We start from the raw sequence: 20,810 nt of genomic DNA, 5'->3' as shown, positions 1-20,810 counted from the left end.
AGGGGCAGCAGTAGCTCAGTCCTTATGGACCTGACTTGGGAGGCCAGTTCAAGTATAGCACGGACCAGGGTATTGAGTGTGGACTGGTAGCTGGAGAGGTGCCAGTTTACTTTCTGGACACTGCCGAGGTGACCTTGAGCAAGGCACCAAACCCCTAACTTCTCCCACATGTGCATGTACTGTGTGTTGTTTGATTGTGTTTCAGGCCTCTGTGTGTTAAAAAAAAGAATTTCCCCATTGGGGATTAATAAAGTAAATGTTCTTCTTCTTCTTGTACTTATAAACAAATATGGCTTTTATGGCCAGATGTGTATGACGGAGAATGATCTCTCTTTCCAAATTTAAAGTACTTCCTAAGACAGTCATAGTAAATGTTTACCAAATGTGACCACAGTATCGAGACCTGAGACCTACATTTCTCTGGGGGGTATCGAAAAATGTCAAATGCCGCAATCAAATGCTTGGTCAAATTCTTAGTCTTGTTTACCTCATCTTTGGTCCGTTATTTCCTGATCTAAAGCAGGAAACTGCTCATTTTAGTCTTATCTAAGCAACGTTCTTGTACTGCTACTTCATTTTTTAGTGGCACATTTTGTCAATGAATTTGTTGAGACTTAGCATCTGAATTTCTCTATGTATTGCGCTGCATGGTCAAACAATACTAACAGTATGTGTGGTAGCATCAGGTAATGAATTAGCAAATTGCATTGGTCTCCTTAATGTTTAGTGCTTTGATATTGGAAGCTTCATGATGATGTTGTGAGGCCCACATGTTAATAAACAGATACACTGTAGGGTTAAGTATTCCAGGTGAGCAATTGTGTGTGTGTGTGTGTGTGTGTGCAACAGCTGTATTTCTCAGAGATCCTTATAGATAACTCTATGTGTACGTTCCTGTGAGCGTGCGTGTGTGATCTTGATAGATCTGTGATGAGGCCACCAATGCCTTTCATCCTAATGGATTCCATCTGACCAATCACAGTGCAGAGACATGGCTACAGATAAGCCCGTTGGAGCTGGGGAGGTTCCGGTAAACAGCCTGTGATAGGCCCCCCTGTATCCCCCTCTGCTGCTATCAGCAATCAGCCGGGGTTAATGGTGAGAGCCTGAGGCTGGCTGATTGGAGCCAGGCTACACATCAGTCAATACAAACCCAGTGTTGGGCCATATGTCAGGCTCCAGCTATTCAAGTCCGTCTTCTTCCTGACCACAACATGTGCGCTTCAGTTTGGACGTGTTTGATGACTCCCCGAATTGATGGAGAACTTAAACTTAGACTGTATCCTGATGTTGACACAAAGCCATAACTCAGGGTGACCTGTTTCGACCTAACCTGTTGGCAGTCAAGTGTTAGTATTTCATACTGTAAGGTCTGAGACAGTTTCTGTCAGATGAAAGTAGGTTCAGAAGTTTGACCCCTCTGTCTCTCAATTCAACCACATGACTGTATGATGTATTTGACCTCTCTGACCATTTTACTGTAAAGTGAGCCTGGGTCAGAAGCTACAGGTTGACACACTGCTGCTGTGGCCACTGGGTGGCCATATTATTTCTTTCTTTTTCTTTCTTTCTTTCTTTCTTTCTTTTTCTTTCGTCCTTTCTTTCAATCTTTCAGATCAAAGGGCTTCCATTCCCTCTCTCCAAAGAGAAGAAAAAGAAAAGAATTAATACTAATGGTGCTGGGAGCAGAGGAATAAAGCGTCAGGGTAATTACCCAGCAATCACTGCAACATTCCGCAGCTGAGGGGGGCAGAGATAGGGTCTTGAGCCTAAAGAGCATGGACGTGGATCAACTTGGCCAGCACACACACAGACACACTCACACTCACGTAACAGCCTAGCTTGCACAAGTGCAATCTGTCTTCATTGAACAGCTCTGGATCTGCAGGAGTCTCTCCCTGCTCATTTCGCTCTGTGGTCGAGCAGGAGAATCACTGTGAAAACAATACTCGCTTCGTCTTTCTCACTGATTTTCTGTCATCCTCCGCGTGCATTTCTGCATCTGTGTTTTGTGCGTGTGTGTGTGTAAGCGTACACATGTGTGCGGGTGTCTATTTGATATGTATGAATGCAGTGTAGGGTCTCTGTGTGAATGACTTTCTGGAGGAATGTGTGGGGGAGAGGGGGAGGATGTCTGCTTGTCATATGTGTAAGTACTATATGCAGCCCTCATCGCCTGAACCTGGCCCAACATTCATGATAATAATCACAGCTTGATTGTGTGTGTGTGTGTGTGTATTCCACAGAGATCAGTACTCTATGTTCAGAATGAGCCACATGTTACAGTGGACGACGTACAGACTCAGACAAGTGGATATAGTTTCCTCTTTGTGCATGTGTGTGCATATGCAAATGTGTTTATGCTCATACACAAACAGTGGGCCTCATTTATCAAGCTACCTGAATTTTTCTTTTTCAGTAAATATATATTAGGATTTAACAAAGGGTTTTACAATTAAAATGTTTAAGAGCCGAGAACTAGGATTTGTGTGGACAGTTTTACTTTTATGGGGAATCTTTAACTTTTATTTATAAAAGCAGGAATTAAACTGGCCTTTTTGAACTGTTTCTGTCCTCTAGTTGGGTAATTTCGTAAAGACACATTAATTGAATTAATGAACCAATATAGGCAATAGTGGTTTAATTCAAACACAGATTATTACTTTTGAGGAAGTGTTTCTGATGAGGCAGTTATGTGAGTCAAATAATTGAATTTGCGATTTGTCACTTCCCATAGCCTGTGTTTGTTCTGTGAAGGGCTGTTTTTAGTTCAGTGACTGAGGTAAGGGCGTTTTTCCTGGTATTAAAAGTAAACAAATGCCGACCTGTTGAAGTAGGCTGTGTTTTAACTTATGCAGAGCTTGACTGTATTGCGCTTTTAGCCTACACGCAATGTTAAAATTATTTGGTAAACCCTTGCCTGTTGACCACCTTGCTGATGATGGCAGCTGCACTCATCTGTTTAGGAGATCTTATCTGCAATCCTTTGGCCCCCTCCTGAATTTTTGTCTGCTTGCAGTTATTCTTTTTATTTTTTTTCACAGTCATGCAATTGTTGTTTAATTTCTTTCATGTGGCATTCCATAAATGAAATTATATTATTGCTATCTGTAATTTGTTTTTAAATTGTAACCTCCGTGAACCAGAAACCACAGCACTTTGGCTACTAAATAATGTGTGTTTGTTCTTGAGAACTGTTTTTTAGTGTTAACCTTTTTTTTTCCGGATCTTTTTTTCGGCCTATTTAACATAATTTCTAACTATTTCTTTCTTTGTGGGTGTTCTGCTTTTCTCTATTTGATGTTTGTGAGCTTGTGCCACAGTTATTAATTCATAGCTAAGGTCATGTGATTGAGGTCATGTGATTGCAATTACAATTTAGGAATGATTGGAGGTTATTCCTGCGTATACCCTGACATCTTTGTGTTATATAAAAATATACATTGTGTGTATTCATCTCTGTTTTCTGTATTTACTCTGCTTTTGTGTATGTTTATGTGTCTGTGCTCCTGCATTCAAATGAGAGTATGTGTGTGTGTGTATGTGTGTGGACACAGAGCACCTTTGTATTTTTAAACAGGCACTGGCGGTTAGAGGCTAAATGAGTGTTGGGGCAACGGAGAGGAAGCTGCTGTGAGAGTCACATGCCTCAGTCTTAATTGTAGTGAAACCCGTAGGAAATTCTGTCTCTTTCGTTTGCTCCCAGTTCCATCTCAACAAATCATTTTTTGGCTGTGGGATAGATGAGGACCTGCCCGTTTGGCCTGTCAACACTGGGTCCTGCCTCTGCCTCTGGTTTGGAGGCAAAAGAGGTTTTTGGTAGAGAACAGCACAGCAGATATAGAGAGACATGCAGACACACTTGCACACATGCAGGTACACAGTGGCACAATACATGTTATTGTGCAATTGCGCCCAGCCCTCATCAAGTGTTGGCCAAAAGATCAAAAACAGAGCACAGAAAAATACTTTTTTTTTTTTCATTCTTTCATCAGGGGGAAAGAGTTTGCAACTCGCTTAACTCTCTTTGTGGAGTCAAGAAATCAAAACTGTTCCCTGATAATAATAATGAGCTATACTGTTCCTTGTTTAGAAAAGTATGGATGATTTCAGAACCTGAGTATCGTGCTTCTTGACCCTCCCTTCTCTTCCTACCTCTCTCGGGCACCACTCGTCTTATGAAGTCATCGTGCTCCGTTGTTCTGGTCGATAACAGATGAATAATAACTCCTCGAGCAAAGCAGCATGACATCAGGGAGGGTCATTTGAGGGGAATAAGGGAGAGGTATCATTTTCTGCTTCAAGGGTTTCTGTGTCACATTGTCCCCTTTACATTCCCAGCCAGTTGACTCAACAGGAAGAGATCTGGTGGGGACTAAACAGCTTTGAGTATATGGCAGCAGTTCCCCGTTCAGGTAGCTAACTGCATTTGTGCAGCTAAAATTTATGTTTAACTTCTACTAGCTGTTAATTGTGCAAGTAAAATCTGGGACCACAGAAGGCAGTATCTCTTCTGTGTTGCCCTGCTCTGTGAAGATGTGAATTATTTTATCTCATAAATATGGAATTCTCTTGGAATTTGAGTCTCCTCTGTGTCTGATTGCCACTCTGCTGTCCTCATACGTAAGTGCTTGAAAGATAAAAACATAAACACACATTTTTCCATTTTAAATTAAGTTTAAAATTCTTGCAAGTTAATAAATGGGCCTGTTGCAGTAAATGTTCACATGGGGGCGCCAGCTTACACAGTATCAGTGTTTTCCCAGTCCGCCAGTGTTGCCCAGTTTTGCTCTGTTTCACAGGCAGAGAAGGGGTGGCGGTGGGAAGTGGTGGTGGTGGTGGGACAGGGGTTAAACGAAGTGCAAGCACACCCTGCTCATGCTGAAAAGGTCACTGTCTTCCCTGAGCTTCAGAAACAAACTGTGACTTCTCTTTGAAGAGCCACATCTGAGTGCTCAGGAGCAGGAGGAAGTCCTTTTTTAATCTGGGAATCAACAAGCTCTAATGGCAGGAGATGGAAACAATATGCAGGTGTATATGGTTGGGTATACTGTAAGACACACACACACACACACACACAGATGCACAACATCATAAAATTCCAAGTTTAATGTGTACATGCTTTACTTGGATCGCAGTATGTGATTCTGGAGTACTTAAAGTAGCAGTATGATATTTCCAGTATGTCGTCTTTCATCGTGTTTCTGTCTGACTGTGACCTAGATTTCTCTGGGGAAGTGCGCACTGTGTTGTTCAGTTAGCGGTTATTGTCCCTCTGTGTATTTATTTGTGTGTGGCTGTGTGTGTGTGTGTGTGCATGCACGCACATACATATCAGTGCCAGGATCTTTGGGTTTTACAACTGTCCCTGTCATATTTTCAGCGGCGATGACAAGCGCAGAGAAATGAGTTGCCTTTCAAAAAGGGCGACCAATTATTGTTTGGTATTTTTATTGGTCCAAAAGAGTTTTAAAAATACAAATGATTGTATTTTTATGGTGGTCACGCTCCACGCTGGTCTCCTTTGTGTTCTGCAGAAATGATTCCTCTGGAGGCCACGGAGTCCTAGTTCTTAGTTTGGATGGAAGACAGACGGGTCGACCGGGTTTGTGGTTCTGCTCCAGAACAAGCTGCTTTTAGATCACGATTTTTCGCCAGAGACACAGGGCCTGATACTGTTTCACTAACTTCTCTTTCATTATATTAGAACTCAGCCTGACCTAATCATGTTCATACACTACAGATTGCAAAACACAATGCAGCACCAAAGCATTTCAAAGAGAAACAGAGATTTAAAATTGTTTTACATGAATGTATCAGCTATTGTAATAGTGTGAACCCTTCCCAGACACTTTAAATATACTAATTTGAAAATTAATGGAAATGTCATTATGTTTTGTTTAACTGATGAGAATAGTCAATATCAATATCAAACTATCCCACATTTAACCCACTAGTTTTGTTAACTAGTTGATAAGAAATAAACAATATGACTGTAGCCAGCATAACCAAGTTGATAATACTTAACTGTAAAGCATCTTTATTCCCATATTTTTATATAAACAGTATATTTTTGGTGGTACTGCAATGATTTCTAAACACAGGTTTTAAGTCCCTCTCTGAATCTTTCCCATAATTATGTCATCATAATTGCACAAGTTTCTGACTCATTAGTAATGAAATCTCCACATCCCATAACTTCCCAGCGTTTTGAAATACTGCACAATGGTCGATAGCATGTGCAAAGTCAAGGTCAGTAAAAGGTAACGCTGCATCAACACTCCCACTTTTAAGGAGAACCTGGTCCCCTCCTATCAGCTTGTTGATAAAGTCAAAACAGTATGGCTGTAAACAGCGGGAAGCTGTGTGTGGTGGGGGAGGACTGAGACAGACGTCATGGTTTCTCAGGAGGATACACACTCACTGAGACAGACAGTCCACACCGCAGGGCCTGGCCCATAGAGTCATGGTAGCTGCCTATCGTAGGTGGTCTGCTTCAGCGGGAGGTGTGTGTGGTTGGAGAATGGGATGACATATGCACAGTGGTTTAATGATAAAAGCCTGTGTGAGTGTGTCTGGCTGTGTGTCTTTGTGTGTGAGAGATGCGGGAGTATAGTCTGAGGTAGCCTCATACACTGAGAGATAAAATGAATGACTGCTGTTCTCATCATAACAATCGAGCTACTGGAAGGGAGGCCCCGCTCTCCCCCAGAAAGGCATACAGCTGCCCTGCACCTCGCCTGTCCACAAAAGGCGTTTCTCTTCGGGTGAGAATTCCTTGCCCTCTTTCCCATATCCATGACTCACGTGGTTTGTTCTCATCCGCCGATATAACATTTAAGTTGCGTTGAGCGTTTTTCTGCACAATTTCACAGAAGGCCGTGCGACGAGGCTAAATATTTCATCGAGGGGTTGTTATTTCGTGCGACCAGGCCAAAGCAAACTCAAGCCTGCTGAAGAATGTAATCATTTATCTAAGACCAGAGGCGACGGGCTCAAGTCGACCTGAAATTGGGCCCTGTGGTGCCCATAGGGACAGGGAGCTAGGGTGTGTATGAGTGTATATGTATATGTTTCGGTGCATATTTATGAGAACAAGGTATGTCTAAAGCTACTGAGCTGCTACAACTAGAGGCCAAAACCAGATATATGGTTTTTTTGTACTTCCTCCTTTGTTTCCTGTGTGTGGAGATAAGCCTGTCAGTCTCTGTGGAGGGTTACCGGCGCTTCAGGATGTGGAGCTCGTGTATGTTATACCGTGCCTAGCTGTAGTGCTCAAGTGCCTACATCCCGTGGAAAATAAGTAAAAAGTGCCTCTTCAGCCCACACACTTAAAATGAGAGAAACATGAAAGAATAAGCGAGAAAACCCATATGAACCTCGCCTCTCTCGGTCCCTTTCTCTCCCATAGTGTCCGCCCTAAAATCCCATCTTACAATTATGAATTTCTGGGAATTTTATCTTCTAACTTTGGTAGTGTGAAGCTTTCCCATCATTCCCTGAAGGGTTTAATGTCCCTATCGCTTGTGGACTGACCTACCAGAGCTTTTAGCTTGGTTGTGTAATGACTGTCATTAACCTATCAAGATCTGCCGAAGGGTCCTGGCTGCTTTTTCCCACCCCCTCCTGCCACTTTCCCTCCATTGCCAAAACCAAGATGGCTCCTTTAAATCCTTTCTCTTGCCCTCCAGGGAACAGAGAACACCAAAGTCTACGGTCTAATTGGATTCATTTGTAAAATAGCTGTGGAGATTTGAACATTATCTATCTATGTACCCATGACTGGAATGCAGCTTATTCTCCCCACTGGGCATTTTTTACCCTGTCACCATTTCAGTTTAAATGTGGTCTCTTGATGGCCTGAAGTGCTTTTCTTGTTTTTATTGGATTCTCATGTTCATTAAATAATGAATTCTCTTCAGTGCATTTTCCTTTCTTTTGTAGAACACAAACCCTGATCTGAGAAAGGTCCACTTGGGTCAAATGTGGTATTAATGCTTTGCAGCAGTGAGTGAATGGTGCTTTGTCTGTTTTGTAGAAAAACCACTAAAGAAGACTGAGTTAGAGAGAAAATAGATGCTCTATTCCAGTGTATACGTCTCAAGGAACCTCAGGGAGTCCATCCATTTTTCAAATGTAACTACCTTTTTTTAATCAAGATGATATTAATTCAGAATTTAAAGGAATGTAAAGTAAGCTTGCAGAAATTATAAAACCACAAGTAAGTCACCATGTCCTGTCAACAGATGTGCTGTCCCTTTGTAACCAATTTGTAGACCTCTGGAGTTTCACTGCATTGCACTGTGTCCTTCTCCAGCTGCATCTGCTAGTGTTTTGTTTGGTACAGCCCGGAGCGTTTTGTGTTTGTGCCTGTGCATGAGTCTTTGTGTGTGTTTGTGTTCTGTTTTGCAAATGTTCATCAGATAAAGGCTGTTGAACACCACAACTGGCTATTACACCACCACTTTAGTGACATGAGGTTAGCCACAGAAAGGCAGATGCAGAGACACAGTCCTGTATGTCAATGCGCTGAATTAGCTCGTAGTATAACACTACTGGGACTGGCTGATTTGGTCACAGTACCCAATGGCTGTGTTGTTTACACCTCTTCACTAACTATTCTACTCAGCAGTACAATTAACCTCTTCTCTCTTCATGGATTCAGCCATAATTGTCTTAACCGAAACCGTACAGTACAGGCTTTCATTGCTGCTCATCTTTGAGATGCCAGGCCAGAATGGAAGACATTACAGCAGGAAATTGGAGATTGCAGCCAGAGGCTGAGCACACTATTCACTGTCTAGATTCATCTTCTCGATGAATCACTGGTCAATGGGATAATTCCTTTTTGTGGTACTTTGGTACCACAAGGTCTCCAGTCATGGTCTCCCAGTTGCGTACATAGTACAAATGCTACTTAACCTTTCAGGCTCATTCTAAACTGTTATGTGCTTGCTTCACATCAACATGCTCCTAACCTCAGCTCTTTTCTGTCTCTGTCCTTTGCTCTCCAGATTGAGAACCTGTTGGAGCAGTTAAAGGATAAGGACAAACAGCTGGCTGGGTTGAGGGAAAGGGTCCAGGGCCTTCAGACTGACTCCAGCAACACAGACACCGCCCTGGCCACACTGGAAGAAGCCCTATCAGAAAAGGTAAATGGAAAAGCCAAAGGTGAAGTTGGAGGTCAAGAAAAGCTGATAGCAACTGCTGATAAAAGAGACTTCAGGTGAGGGTTGAGGTAGATGTTGCTCTGTTAAAATAGTTGCTGGATGGATGGCGTGAAGTATTACTCACACTATTAATGAAGAGACTAAAACTTGTTATTTGTGGACAATAAAAAACTCACAAAATGAAACCATTAGACCACAACTTGGTCTGGAAATTCTTACCCTCTGAGGCACACTGGTCATTCAGGAAGCTGGTATACAGCATACAGCTTAATTAAGTTGCATGTTTTGCTATGACTCACTGTAATAATTTACTGACACAGCCTAATTTATAGACCTTGGGCCACACTGGATGAGACTGCGAACTGTAAGGGAGAGAAGGAGGCACTGGGAAAAGGGAGGTCTAAGGTGAACATAGACAGAGGATTAGTCCCTGTCTGTAACTGTGCTGAACATAGGGAGGGAATGATCTATAGAATAAGGGGAGGATGGAAGTTTTGAAAGGGGGAGGAATGGAGGGATGGAAAAGTGGAATGGCAGAAGAGGCACAGCCCTGATGGAAGAGGTGGCCTCACAATTAAGGGAGGGAGAGGTCAAGGAATGCAAGGGTAGAGGCGGGGTAAAAAAACTGTAACTTCAAGACTTATGAAAGAAGAAGAGAAAGAACAGAGCTGGCAAGAGAAATACAGTTACAAAGCATCAGACAGGGATGGAAATTCAGTAACCGATAACAGCCCCACACATATAGAGGAAAAAATTACTGTGGCTGTAAGTGAACCGAATGAGAGAGACAATGCTCGAAGACAGACCTGATGTACTGTTAAGTCTCAATGGGATGTATTTACAGTCCTGGTCCAAAGTAAGTAAAATATGAAGTTTGTGTCTAACCTCCTGCTTATCAATTGTTAGATACAGTCACAATATCCTAATCGTATGCTTTTTTTTGTGGATACTTTGGAAACTGGATTTACTGGCCTCCATGGCTTCTGCAAATAGTATAACGAACAGTACTGTATGCGTGACACATTGCAGCATAAAACCGCAGAGCTGCAACTGCCACGTGAATCAAGGTGAACTAAGCAGCCTTACTCCACATGGATGGACGGGTGAGTGGATGGGCTGGATGTTGATCGTAAACATTCAGCGTTTGTTGTTTTCTGGCAACATGAGAGAGCAGCTGGACTCCATAAAGGCTCACTTCAACACTACTAAGCTAGCATGCCGCCACTAACACTTAAAGATGAATGGCCTCGCTGCCCACTGTGGTGTTTTCAGTGAAATGCAGTGCATTTCATCACACAGATGATTTACCCAATAAAACCCCATTGTTTTTTGCAGTATTCCTGGGTAGAGTATAGGTTGCTTTCGAGAAGCTTGAACGCTTATGCTAATATATTTCTACACTAGTCTTTAGTAATGTGTTTATGAATTTGTACTCAAGCTTACAGGGTGCCAGATATTTCTAATTGGAGACAGGCTTGAACACAGGGCAAATTTAATGTTATATTCTGAACTGACCATGGGAATGTCAAATCTTAGTCTGGCAGTATAAACACTTTACCCTGAACTGACTGGCTTGATTTCAGAGTGACTTGATCTTCCTTAGCTTTGTTGCATTTCTAAAGTTGTCGCTCGCACACATTTGTTGGTACTACAGTCTAAAAAAAGTGATTGCTTTGGCGCTGCAGGCTAAGAAATGGTTCTCATTTACATGTTTGTTTGTACTGCAGGCTAAAAGATGGATGCTGGTTTACTTTGTGTTGGCACTGGCTGCTGCTTAAGAGCTTGTAGAGTTCTCAGTTAGGACAGATGTGGATGTCCAGCTGTGATGCGTCTTTTCCAGTGGCTGACATTTATGCCCAATGTGCACATAGTTTATGTGTGTATGTGTATGCCTTTACATTTGTTGTACTGTTTGCAACATAAGCTTGTGTCACTTGTGCTCTGATCTGCCAAGTGCATACTTGTGTAAGGGACTGAGGGACCAAGGTCAAAAGAAAATGACAAAATTTGAGTGTTGCATCTAACGCTCAGTCAGAACTACATATCAGAAGAAATGAATACTGTTTCATAGCAAATGGTTATACAGTTAGATCTGGTGGACAGGGCTCTCCTGTATGAGGGAGGTCTCAATCAATCCGAACTGTGATTAGGATTCTGAGCAAATTCTAATCCTAATCCCTCTTTAAAGGTTATACAGTCTATGAGATTTCAACATTAATGTAGCGGCAAACAACTATTTGTTATGTAAAGATATTTTGGGGTCATTGTGTTCTGAGCAGAGAATTACATCACACTCCCTTTGTCCGTGTTGCTATCGCAGCCTCTCTCTGGTTTAGGCAGTTTTCTCCATGTGCAGCAGAGGGACTGAAACTCCTGTTCATGCATCGACCTGGGTGAATTAAGGATTTATTTCAACCAAAGCAGGTCTGGTGATTGTTGGAACAATGGAAAGAATAACAGAGATGGCTTTGTACAGTTTTTATTTTGTTTCTGTTCACACAACATGAAGTTATGTTACAGTGAAATGCAAGGTAAAATTATCTCAGTATAGCGAGCAATCTCAAAAAACTGTATCTCTCTAGGGATCCGTTCCTTAATCTTTTCAGACACTTAGAACAATCTGAGCCTGTCAGTGGCAAAAACTGGCGCATGGACTTGCGTTGACGGGTGTATTTGTCCCCAAGGATTAACTTAAGCTAACATTGCAGCCATTGCAGTCCTTTACACAAATATTTTGCATATAACTCTGTAAATTAAGGGAAAAAGGGTTTTCGTGAGTTTTATTTCTGTCCCATTGTTTTGGTCTGAGATGTTGGTTCTCTAGTGCGACATCCAGTGGCACGTGAATTCTGTATACATAACCTTTAATGAACACATACGCCAACATTAAATCTTTGTTAAATCAACCGCATGAAATGCCACATGAGGAGGTTGAGTTGGTGGATGGAGCTCTGGCAGCAAATATCGTTGGACGTGATCATAATATCAGTGATACAGCGTGTTGCTGTGTACCTGCATGAAAATGATTGGATGCTACCAGCCAGAAATGTGCCAATCAGTCGATACCAGTGTTAAAGTTATGTTAAAAAGTAGGTTGAAACAATTTCAAATCTGACCATTGCAACTCAAAGTTTTTTGTTCTGTTCGTCATTTACAACATTTGTACAATCACGCTTCATCACTAAAACAAATCTGTCTGTTACACAATATCAAGTGCTTTGACGCTGATCATGTGAGAGAGACTTAGGTGTAGTTGGACACAGGGTTGCTTAAGTCCTTGACAGGAAAGAAGAGATTTGTGTGTTTGTCTCTGACTTATGAAGCGGTTATTTCCTTTGATTGTGTTTAATTTTATTGAATTGAAAGTTACTGAATTTATATCCATTTAATCAAGAATTATTTACATTTTAAATCAGTCTATTAATAGACAATATGTTGGCTTCATTGTTTTTGCTACACATGGACCAACACAGTACGTAGATGTTTTCACTTAAAATGATCTTTTATCACCTAAATTTGTTTTTGTTGCCGGCAGACTTTGAAATGAATAGCATAATGGCACAATAAACTGTAAATCCCTATTCTGCTTCGGCCCATCTGTTTACCCAGAAACCACTTCTGATGCAGCCTACATATAATTCAGCTGTGATGAGGAGAACATTGGCGAGCTTTTCAGACTTTGTGGTCAACACAGGGTGTGTGTAATGTGTTTACAAGAGTGAGTGTGTGTGTTGCTAATCACACACCCTGTCACAAACCTGCTCTTGGAGCCAGTCGCTAGCCACAGTGCTGTGGTTCTAATTAACAGGCCAGGGCATTGTGCCCAAGCTGAGCCCTACTCTTTGGTGTGTGTGTGTGTGTGTGTGTGTGAGTTTGTGTTGTGTTTACGTGTGCTCCACATTCATAGATGCAGGTTTTATTATCACATCCTGGTCTCTTTCCCTAAACCCCAAACATCCTAGAGATATTTCATAATGTGGGGAAAACACCCAGGACCTATTAACCATGTGGTCTCTCTCCTTCTCTTTTCTCTCTCTCTCTCTCGTCCTGTCTTCCAAAGCCCAATATGCAGTGCGTTACTGTGCCAGGTCTAGTTAGTGGGTGTATTTGTCCAATTACCCAGGGGTTTAAAGCTGCCAATCATGCGGCGATGCCACATCGTAAAGCCTCATTGCTGAGCTGTGCTCTGTGCCTAAATAAACACCTGAGTAAACACCTTGATAATCACTTCAGTCCGCACCTAAACACAGACACATACACCTTAACACACACCTTCTACACACACCTTGCATGCTCCGCCACCCATGGTGTGATCCTGGTCTCAGGCCAATGCCCAAAGCCGTGGTCCTCCCGCTGTCCGATATGATTAGAGAATAGAGAAAATTATGATGTACACATTCCAACTTGGTTTATCAGAAGGCAATGTGGAGATGTTAGGAAGTGATCTACAGTACTATTCAGTTCGTTCTCAATAAATCTGTCTCTGTCTCTGTCTCTCATCTCCTCTCCTCTCCTCCTTCCTCCTTCTTTCTCTCTGTTCTACTTGGAACTGATCTCCTCATGTCCCTGCTATTATTTATGGTAGTATTATTTATGATGGGCATTTATGAGTTTGTCTTTGGCCTCACTCAGCCTATTCAACAAGAGACTGGCTCAAATTTTTCAATAATGATAGGAAAGAACTGTAATCACACAGGGCTGTCAATCTTTTGCCCACTGGAAGCAAAACAACATCCATTTTATGACTGTTCTTAAATTTAAGTTTTTACGCCGATGATGGCTATCTAGGCTCTTTACTATATTTCTACTCACACCTCTAACCCAACGTTATTTTCTCTTGTTCTTTTTCTATCTCACTATCTCAGGAGCGAGTGATAGAGAATCTACGTGAGCAGAAGGAGCGGGAGGACAGGGTTCGGCTGGAAGAGCTGCAACAGATGAGGAAGGAGAACAATGAATTAAAGGACAAACTTTTAGCCCTGCAGCCCCAGAAACTGTCCCAGAGTCAGCCTGCTAACCTCAGCCCAACCCAGAACCAGAGGCCTGATGCAGAGGTGAGTAGGAATGTTGTTATGTAGTTATGGTACCATAAACGTTCCGCGAGTAGTTTTGAAGTGGTTACAGTCTCAATTTAATACTGATGCCTCTATATGACCTACATAGACAACACCATCAGCGAAAGGATTGGCTATTTCTATATAGTTAGATTCGTTCACATACAGTCCCCTCGAAATCAATTAAATGAGGTGGTTAAAATACTACCGCTTTTGTCCACAGGGGCCGCCAGAATCATCACAAAATTAAAGTTCCTTGACATTAACATTGTGTAGATAACAAAAAGGTTTTATGTATGCGGTATGTAGTGTTGGTTACTTTTGTAAATAAGTTTTGACTGTTGTTGTAACCAGTCTCTAAATGTTACACTGGAATATCGAAAACAAAATATAACTCATGGTTGAAACAGTGTGCATGTTGATACGAGCTCTGTACACCACAACTCAAGATTGCTGGTATGTGTGTGGACTGCAGACAGCCATCAATATTTCATCGTTATCTGCATCATAACAGACTTGCACACACTGCAACACTTGTGCCAAGCTCTAAACTGAGCCCAAGCACAAAAACATATTTCACAGACACCATAAAACAAATAATAACAAATACCTTTCTCACAACCTTTTACTGTTGAATACTTCAAACGAGCGTCACAGCACTTCATAATTATTTTTTATTGTACAAAAAGAATTAAAAGAATTAACTTTTACAGCCACTCTGCAGTGGTTGTAATATACTATGTGCACCCTGTATTTACATGGCTAACATCTACAGTAATAGTGATTCCACTCTCTTACCTCCCTGTGAGCATGCACAATATTGTTAGTATCCCCCTAGCAAAGGGCCTGCCTGCACTTTGTCCCACAGGATAAAGGGATGAATTAAGAGAGAGTGATTTATGGACGTAAAAGATCCCTCTATCCCTATTCGGGTGCCAAGTCAGAGGCCTCGCTGTCTTTTTTTTCTCTCTTTTTTTTCCTCTCCCAGGCTTACAAGCCAGGACAGACTCTCGCCCTGCCAGAATTTATGAGAATGTTTTCTTTTATACTCATAAAAAGCATACACACATCTCATTCCTGTGAAATGATATCTTGTTGAATGTTGACGCGGCACCACATGAAAGGGACAGCAGCTCAATAACTCTTTGTAGCGAGCAGATTCACACTCTGACAGAAGTGTTGCCATAATTGGACTATTTTGTGTACTCGGCAGCAATCAGACTTGTTATGTAAACTTGCAGATTCTTCAAAAAGACAGATGATGTTTGCGTGTTTATATTTGAGTGTGTGTTTCTCTCTGTGTGCCTGTGCATGCATGCCAGCACGGAAACAACTGTCGGTGTGTGTTTGTGTGGACGTGTGAGTGTCACCATGTGTTTGAGTGTGTCGGTGTTTGATCCTATTGTAGTGCAGTGGAGTGTGACAGGTTGTGAGGCTGTAATTCTCAGTAGGTCAGAGGTGAACTGACATGGTGCCTGAGATTAGAATCTGATCAAACTAACCTACCACACACAAACACATACACGCACACACATTCACCTCAGTGCGGTCACTCACACAATATTTTGCTACTGACAGCCACATGTACTTTTGGTCTAAATACTGGCATACTGCTACAGTAAATCAAATTCCAAAATTCAGTATGGTAAGCACATCAAAAGCGTCCCTAAGTGTTGTTGATGGCAGGAATCCAGCACCAGTGAAACTCAAATGATAGTCAAATGAGAAAATGGAAATTACATCCTCAAGCCATGGTCAAATCCCACAGTTAGTTATGACCAGTGCACCGTTCTGCCTCCCGGCAATCATTTTGATGGGATAAGCTGCCTACTGGAGTCAGGACACCGGACATATAGGTCATCTTCTGACACAGGCTGAAAATCCACCCTTTTAGATTATACCTCGACACCCAATGCTAGCACGTACTTTCCAGAAAACATCAACAACAACAAAAAATCTTGCTGGTATTGAACACGCTTTCATTTTTGCTTTTGTGTATCGGGTATGAATGGACATTTTGTTGTTTTGGACAAAAGCATCTGCCAAATGGGTGTAACATAATAATTAGGGATACACAATGTGGATTTTCTCTCAGCCCATATGATAACCGATAATTGGCTGCTTCTCATGGCCGATGCCAATAAGATAACCGATAGTTTCACACTGTTGTATTTTAAAAAGAAGTTCATAACCTGTAGTTTTTACACACCATTGAGCAAATATGGATTATTTAATATTCCATAGCTCTGAGCTAACCTACCACTATTGTTTACGTAACAACGAGAACAACCGTTCTGATTCTTCAAATGTTCAGTTATTTTTTCGAGTAAATGTCATTAAAAACTTAACAAACATACTTTCATAGAACATAAAGCATATCAGTTGTTTGGCCTAAGAATTCAAAGTAAAGGACTATTAATATCAACTAATTAATTAATAATAATAATTTATCGGCTCTCAAGTAATTATCAAATCATTTATAATAATTTCCCACTGTCAGCTGATAATTTATGTGTCCCAATAATTATTGTGCGTACCTAATAATAATGTGATGCAACAATACAAAGGGAACAGCTGGGTTGTTTACACAGGACGACATTACGGGCTACTTGAAAAATGTGTTTTGCAATGTAGATTTGCCAAGTTTTTACCGAAACTACACAGCAAAATGTGCTTGATCTTATTTAGTATAATAAAGTAATGTCCTGAGTAAATTAGCTGAATTTTCCCCTGACTGTCACTTGTGTTAATGCTATTACAATATTGCTGTTGGTGAGTGAAATTGTTGCATTTCCACAATGTCAGCCTTTCAGAAAAAAGATGAATATACAGTAAATGCTTTTTAAACAATTACATTAATCCACCAGTTGTATGTAAAGCATCCTCATTTCATTTTAATCACAAACACTTCCAAAAATGGATAAATTAGCTGCCTAGCCATTTCCCTCTAATGCAGATGTGGAGTTTGTGTTTGCCATCAGGTCATGTACACACAGTGGCCCACTGACTGTATCTACAGATGTTTGTATTACTGACTCAGTCAAGCTGTTAGCAGAACTTTTTATCTTGACCTCAGAGCTCTGTTGACTTGACTGCATCCTCATCCTCTTCTCATAAAACAGTATTTGTTGATTCTGAGGTTAATAAAGGGCTTCTGGAACTAAACATCCACTCTTCAAAGAGAAAAACAGTAAAGATCCTCAGGGAAGGCAGTGACCTTTTCAGAGAGGGATGGCTTAAATCAGTAAAGACACCACACCTCAACTTACTTTTAAGTCCTATTCAAAAGACTGGTCTTTTCAAAACCAGGCAGATGTTGTATCTTCTTACCTTTTTTTGTTGTTGCTTTTTAATGATAATAGCAAGATCAGACATTGATCTTTTGACACATAACAAGATCCAGTGTTGGTACTAGAGACAGATCAGGGCTCGCCTTTGCAGCTTGTGTCTTCACGTAATGTGCCACTCATTACTCGCCTATTTAGTTAAATGAGTACATTCAGAATGCCAATTTAAAACAAATGCATTTTTCCCCCACATTAAGTCCAACTCAAAAACCGGAGTCGCAGTTCAAATATTTTACCTTGGAACTGCAGAAATGAATTTGACTGGGTACATTACAACAAAGAGGAAGGGGTAATGTCCTTTGTCATCTACCAGGGGCAACTCAACAAATAAGTGACGTTAGCTAGCAAGCATTATCAGCTGTGTAATTCACAACTCTTAAGAACAAAACATTTTGTAGTTTAAACTGCACATGTGCTACAAAATGGCTCAAATATAAACTACAATATCCATATGGCATTTGAAATACCGGTAGTAAAAGGTATAGGTCGCAGGTGGTTATCTGAACATTCATTGATGTCACTCTGTATCACATTGCCTATTGTTGTATACAATCTAAATACATATGAAAAAGATTTTGTGATTACATAGCCACTTTAATAAAATGTATGAATTAAAACATTTATTTGTTGACACTGTTTGGATGCTTTCAATTATCTGTTTGTCTAAATATTGCATTCACAATTATTTATTTTTACTCGGACAAATTACTTTTGTGTAAAGTGAAGGTAGATTTACTTGTCCAAAGGAAAAGTGCCTTAGAAAGTTAATGTCGTGCCCTGCAGGTAATTACCTTAAGGAGTCAAACTTTTTTATAAATACTACCTAGCCTCGATGTGGCTGTGTATCTTCTGACCAGGAGTTAAATAACCCAGTGCAGATCCTGGTGGCCTCACATATTAACCTAACCCTAACCCTTCAGAGACATTTCCAGGAATGATAATAATAATTTCAATGACCATATATGTAACCGTATCTTTACTGGCCTTCCCCCTCCTGTCATAATATCACAAATTCCTGTTGGACTCGCTGTGCTGTCAGCCCCTGGTTTCTTCCTGTCTGTGTTTTCCCCTAGAAGAACATAACAAACTCTGGTCTACTTAAGCCTAATGCATTTTATGCAAGCTAAGATTGGGTTTGATTTGTGTGCACAAGTGTATGAGGCTAGGTGTGGAGGTAATGGGAGTGAAGACGAGGTAAACAATGACTCTGCTTGCCTTCCAGAGGGCCAAGTGTTCCCCTCTTTCACAGCATTCAAACCTTAGTACAGGCACATGTGTATACACATAAAGTAACAAGCTTAAGGGGCTCTTTAAGGCACTTGCAGTTGCTGGCACATACAGAATATTGTAGGTTAGTCAAACTTATATCCATGGACAAACATAATGTGTGCATAGCATCTTGACTGTGAACACAACACAAGTACACAAAAAACTGTCACAGACTACAATAATGTCATCATTGACATTTTGAGTGTATATTTTAACATTTCCAGATGTGTTTAAAGATGTGCTACCTCATTATGCATGCTTGTATCTAAAGCACAAAAAGTAAGACCATTCAAACATTTAGTTGTGTTCCATATGCTGTGCCCATGGCTGTATCTCCAATATTCAGGGGCTACCATACGCATATGGTTTATCTGGTGGGTTTGTTATAATGGGAAAGAGGCATTTGTTCAGATTGGCTAGTGGTAATAGTTAACAGACACTCCTTGGGGTTTTTTTCTAATGACAGACTCAAGCAGAGCTACATGTTCCGTCCCAGACTTATGCAGACCTGACAATAAATTGCTCAGTGTGTGTGTCTCTGTGTGTTTGTGCACACTCACTTGATGATGTTTAAACGAGTGGCCTCAGCTGTTTCAACAAGTTAAACAATCTTTGCAAACACAGTAGACGGAGAGAAGTAAAGACCAAGAGAAAGAGGGAGAAGTAGAGAGAGAGATAATTCTAGGTTACAAACTTCCTCTGGGATATTTTTCTCAGAGAACAAAGAATTCATCAGTGTAAGTTTTCTGTTTTTTTTTCTTCAACATTTTACTTAGAAGAAAAAATTTGAGATGTTTGGTGGTCTCATAAAATCACAGCCAAATAGAGGGAGACTGTAATTTTATAATGATAATGACTGAACTCCAAACTCCACATGACGGACGCCCCGGGGAGAGAACTGATAGAAGTAAACCACAGGAAAGCAGCCAGCAGAGGAGTCAGGGGGGGTGATGAAGTGATGAGAGTGGATGAGGGTACAGATTGGTTCTGCTTCAGCTAAATTGTGACCCTAACCACATATTCAGGATTGACTTACCTTTTCCTTAAGGTTTTAAAGTTACCCATGTTTCGAAGCTACCTATTTAAATGTGCCCAATCTTTCAGTCCTAGAGGATGTTAAAATGTTAAGACTATACTTGGGTCTTATATTATATTCTAGTTTTACATTTGTTATATCTTTTTGTATTTACTTCTAGGTGCCAGCCAAAGTAGATGGGCTACCAGCAGCAAGCCCCACGGTAGGTTATGCTATGCCTGTGTTTGTTGGTTGCATGTACAGTGTTTGTGTGTATGTTCTATGTCGCCAGACCTGGCTTAACTTTAATCGCTCTGAGCTGTACTTTGTCACGCTTAGCTCAACATCCATCTACACTGTCTGCTCTTTGTCATTTTCTGCTATGCTTTGTCATTCTAAGCTTTACTTGGTCAGTCTCATCTGCACTTCATCAGCCTCATCTGTAGGCCGTTCGCTTCAGGTGTACTTTGTTAGGTTAAGCTTTCCTTTGTCAGCCACTTTGTTAGCTTCAACTGTGCTTTGTCCGCTTCGAAAGCATTTTGTTAGCATGCTAATGCTTAGTTTGCAATGTAGCGTACTAATCGTGTATAAAGCTATCTTAATTCTGACATACCATGCTAACAGTTACAATCTCACATAGCTGGTGCACATTTATTATAAATTGAATAAAATGTTCATAGGTATGTTTTCATTAGTGTATAATCAACTGAAAATAAGAAATGTGTTTTTTAGAATGAGCCATTTATGTCTACGGAGGTAGTGGGTCCTCTTCCACAGAGGCTGCCATTTTAAAACACCATGTTTCTACAGTAGCCCAGAATGAACAAATCAAACATTGTCTAGATAGGGCCTGTCATGGCTCTCGCAAAATTTCACAGTCACTGTAGTTTCTCCTACATGCTTGGAAGGGGAGGATAGGGGATTGTAATCTGCCACTATACCGCTAGATGCCACT

The 20,810-nt window shown here is 41.0% G+C and overlaps 1 protein-coding gene across 1 annotated transcript in view; it reads left to right on the top strand.

Moving 5' to 3' along the window:
* LOC118323807 (ERC protein 2-like) overlaps window positions 1-20,810 on the top strand; it is a 150,077-nt gene that overhangs the window by 45,187 nt on the left and 84,080 nt on the right. Inside the window, exons 7-9 of the mRNA XM_035655836.1 lie at window positions 9,015-9,152; window positions 14,036-14,224; window positions 20,037-20,078. Coding sequence (XP_035511729.1) covers window positions 9,015-9,152; window positions 14,036-14,224; window positions 20,037-20,078 — 369 coding nt within the window. The remainder of the gene's footprint in view (window positions 1-9,014; window positions 9,153-14,035; window positions 14,225-20,036; window positions 20,079-20,810) is intronic.

This window comes from Morone saxatilis, unplaced genomic scaffold (genome assembly GCF_004916995.1).
Source record: "Morone saxatilis isolate NCDOM2014 unplaced genomic scaffold, NCSU_SB_2.0 Contig15, whole genome shotgun sequence".
Classification (NCBI taxonomy): Eukaryota; Metazoa; Chordata; class Actinopteri; family Moronidae; genus Morone; species Morone saxatilis.
The sequence above is the reverse complement of the archived record's forward strand: the minus strand, read 5'-3'. Positions and strand labels throughout refer to the sequence as shown.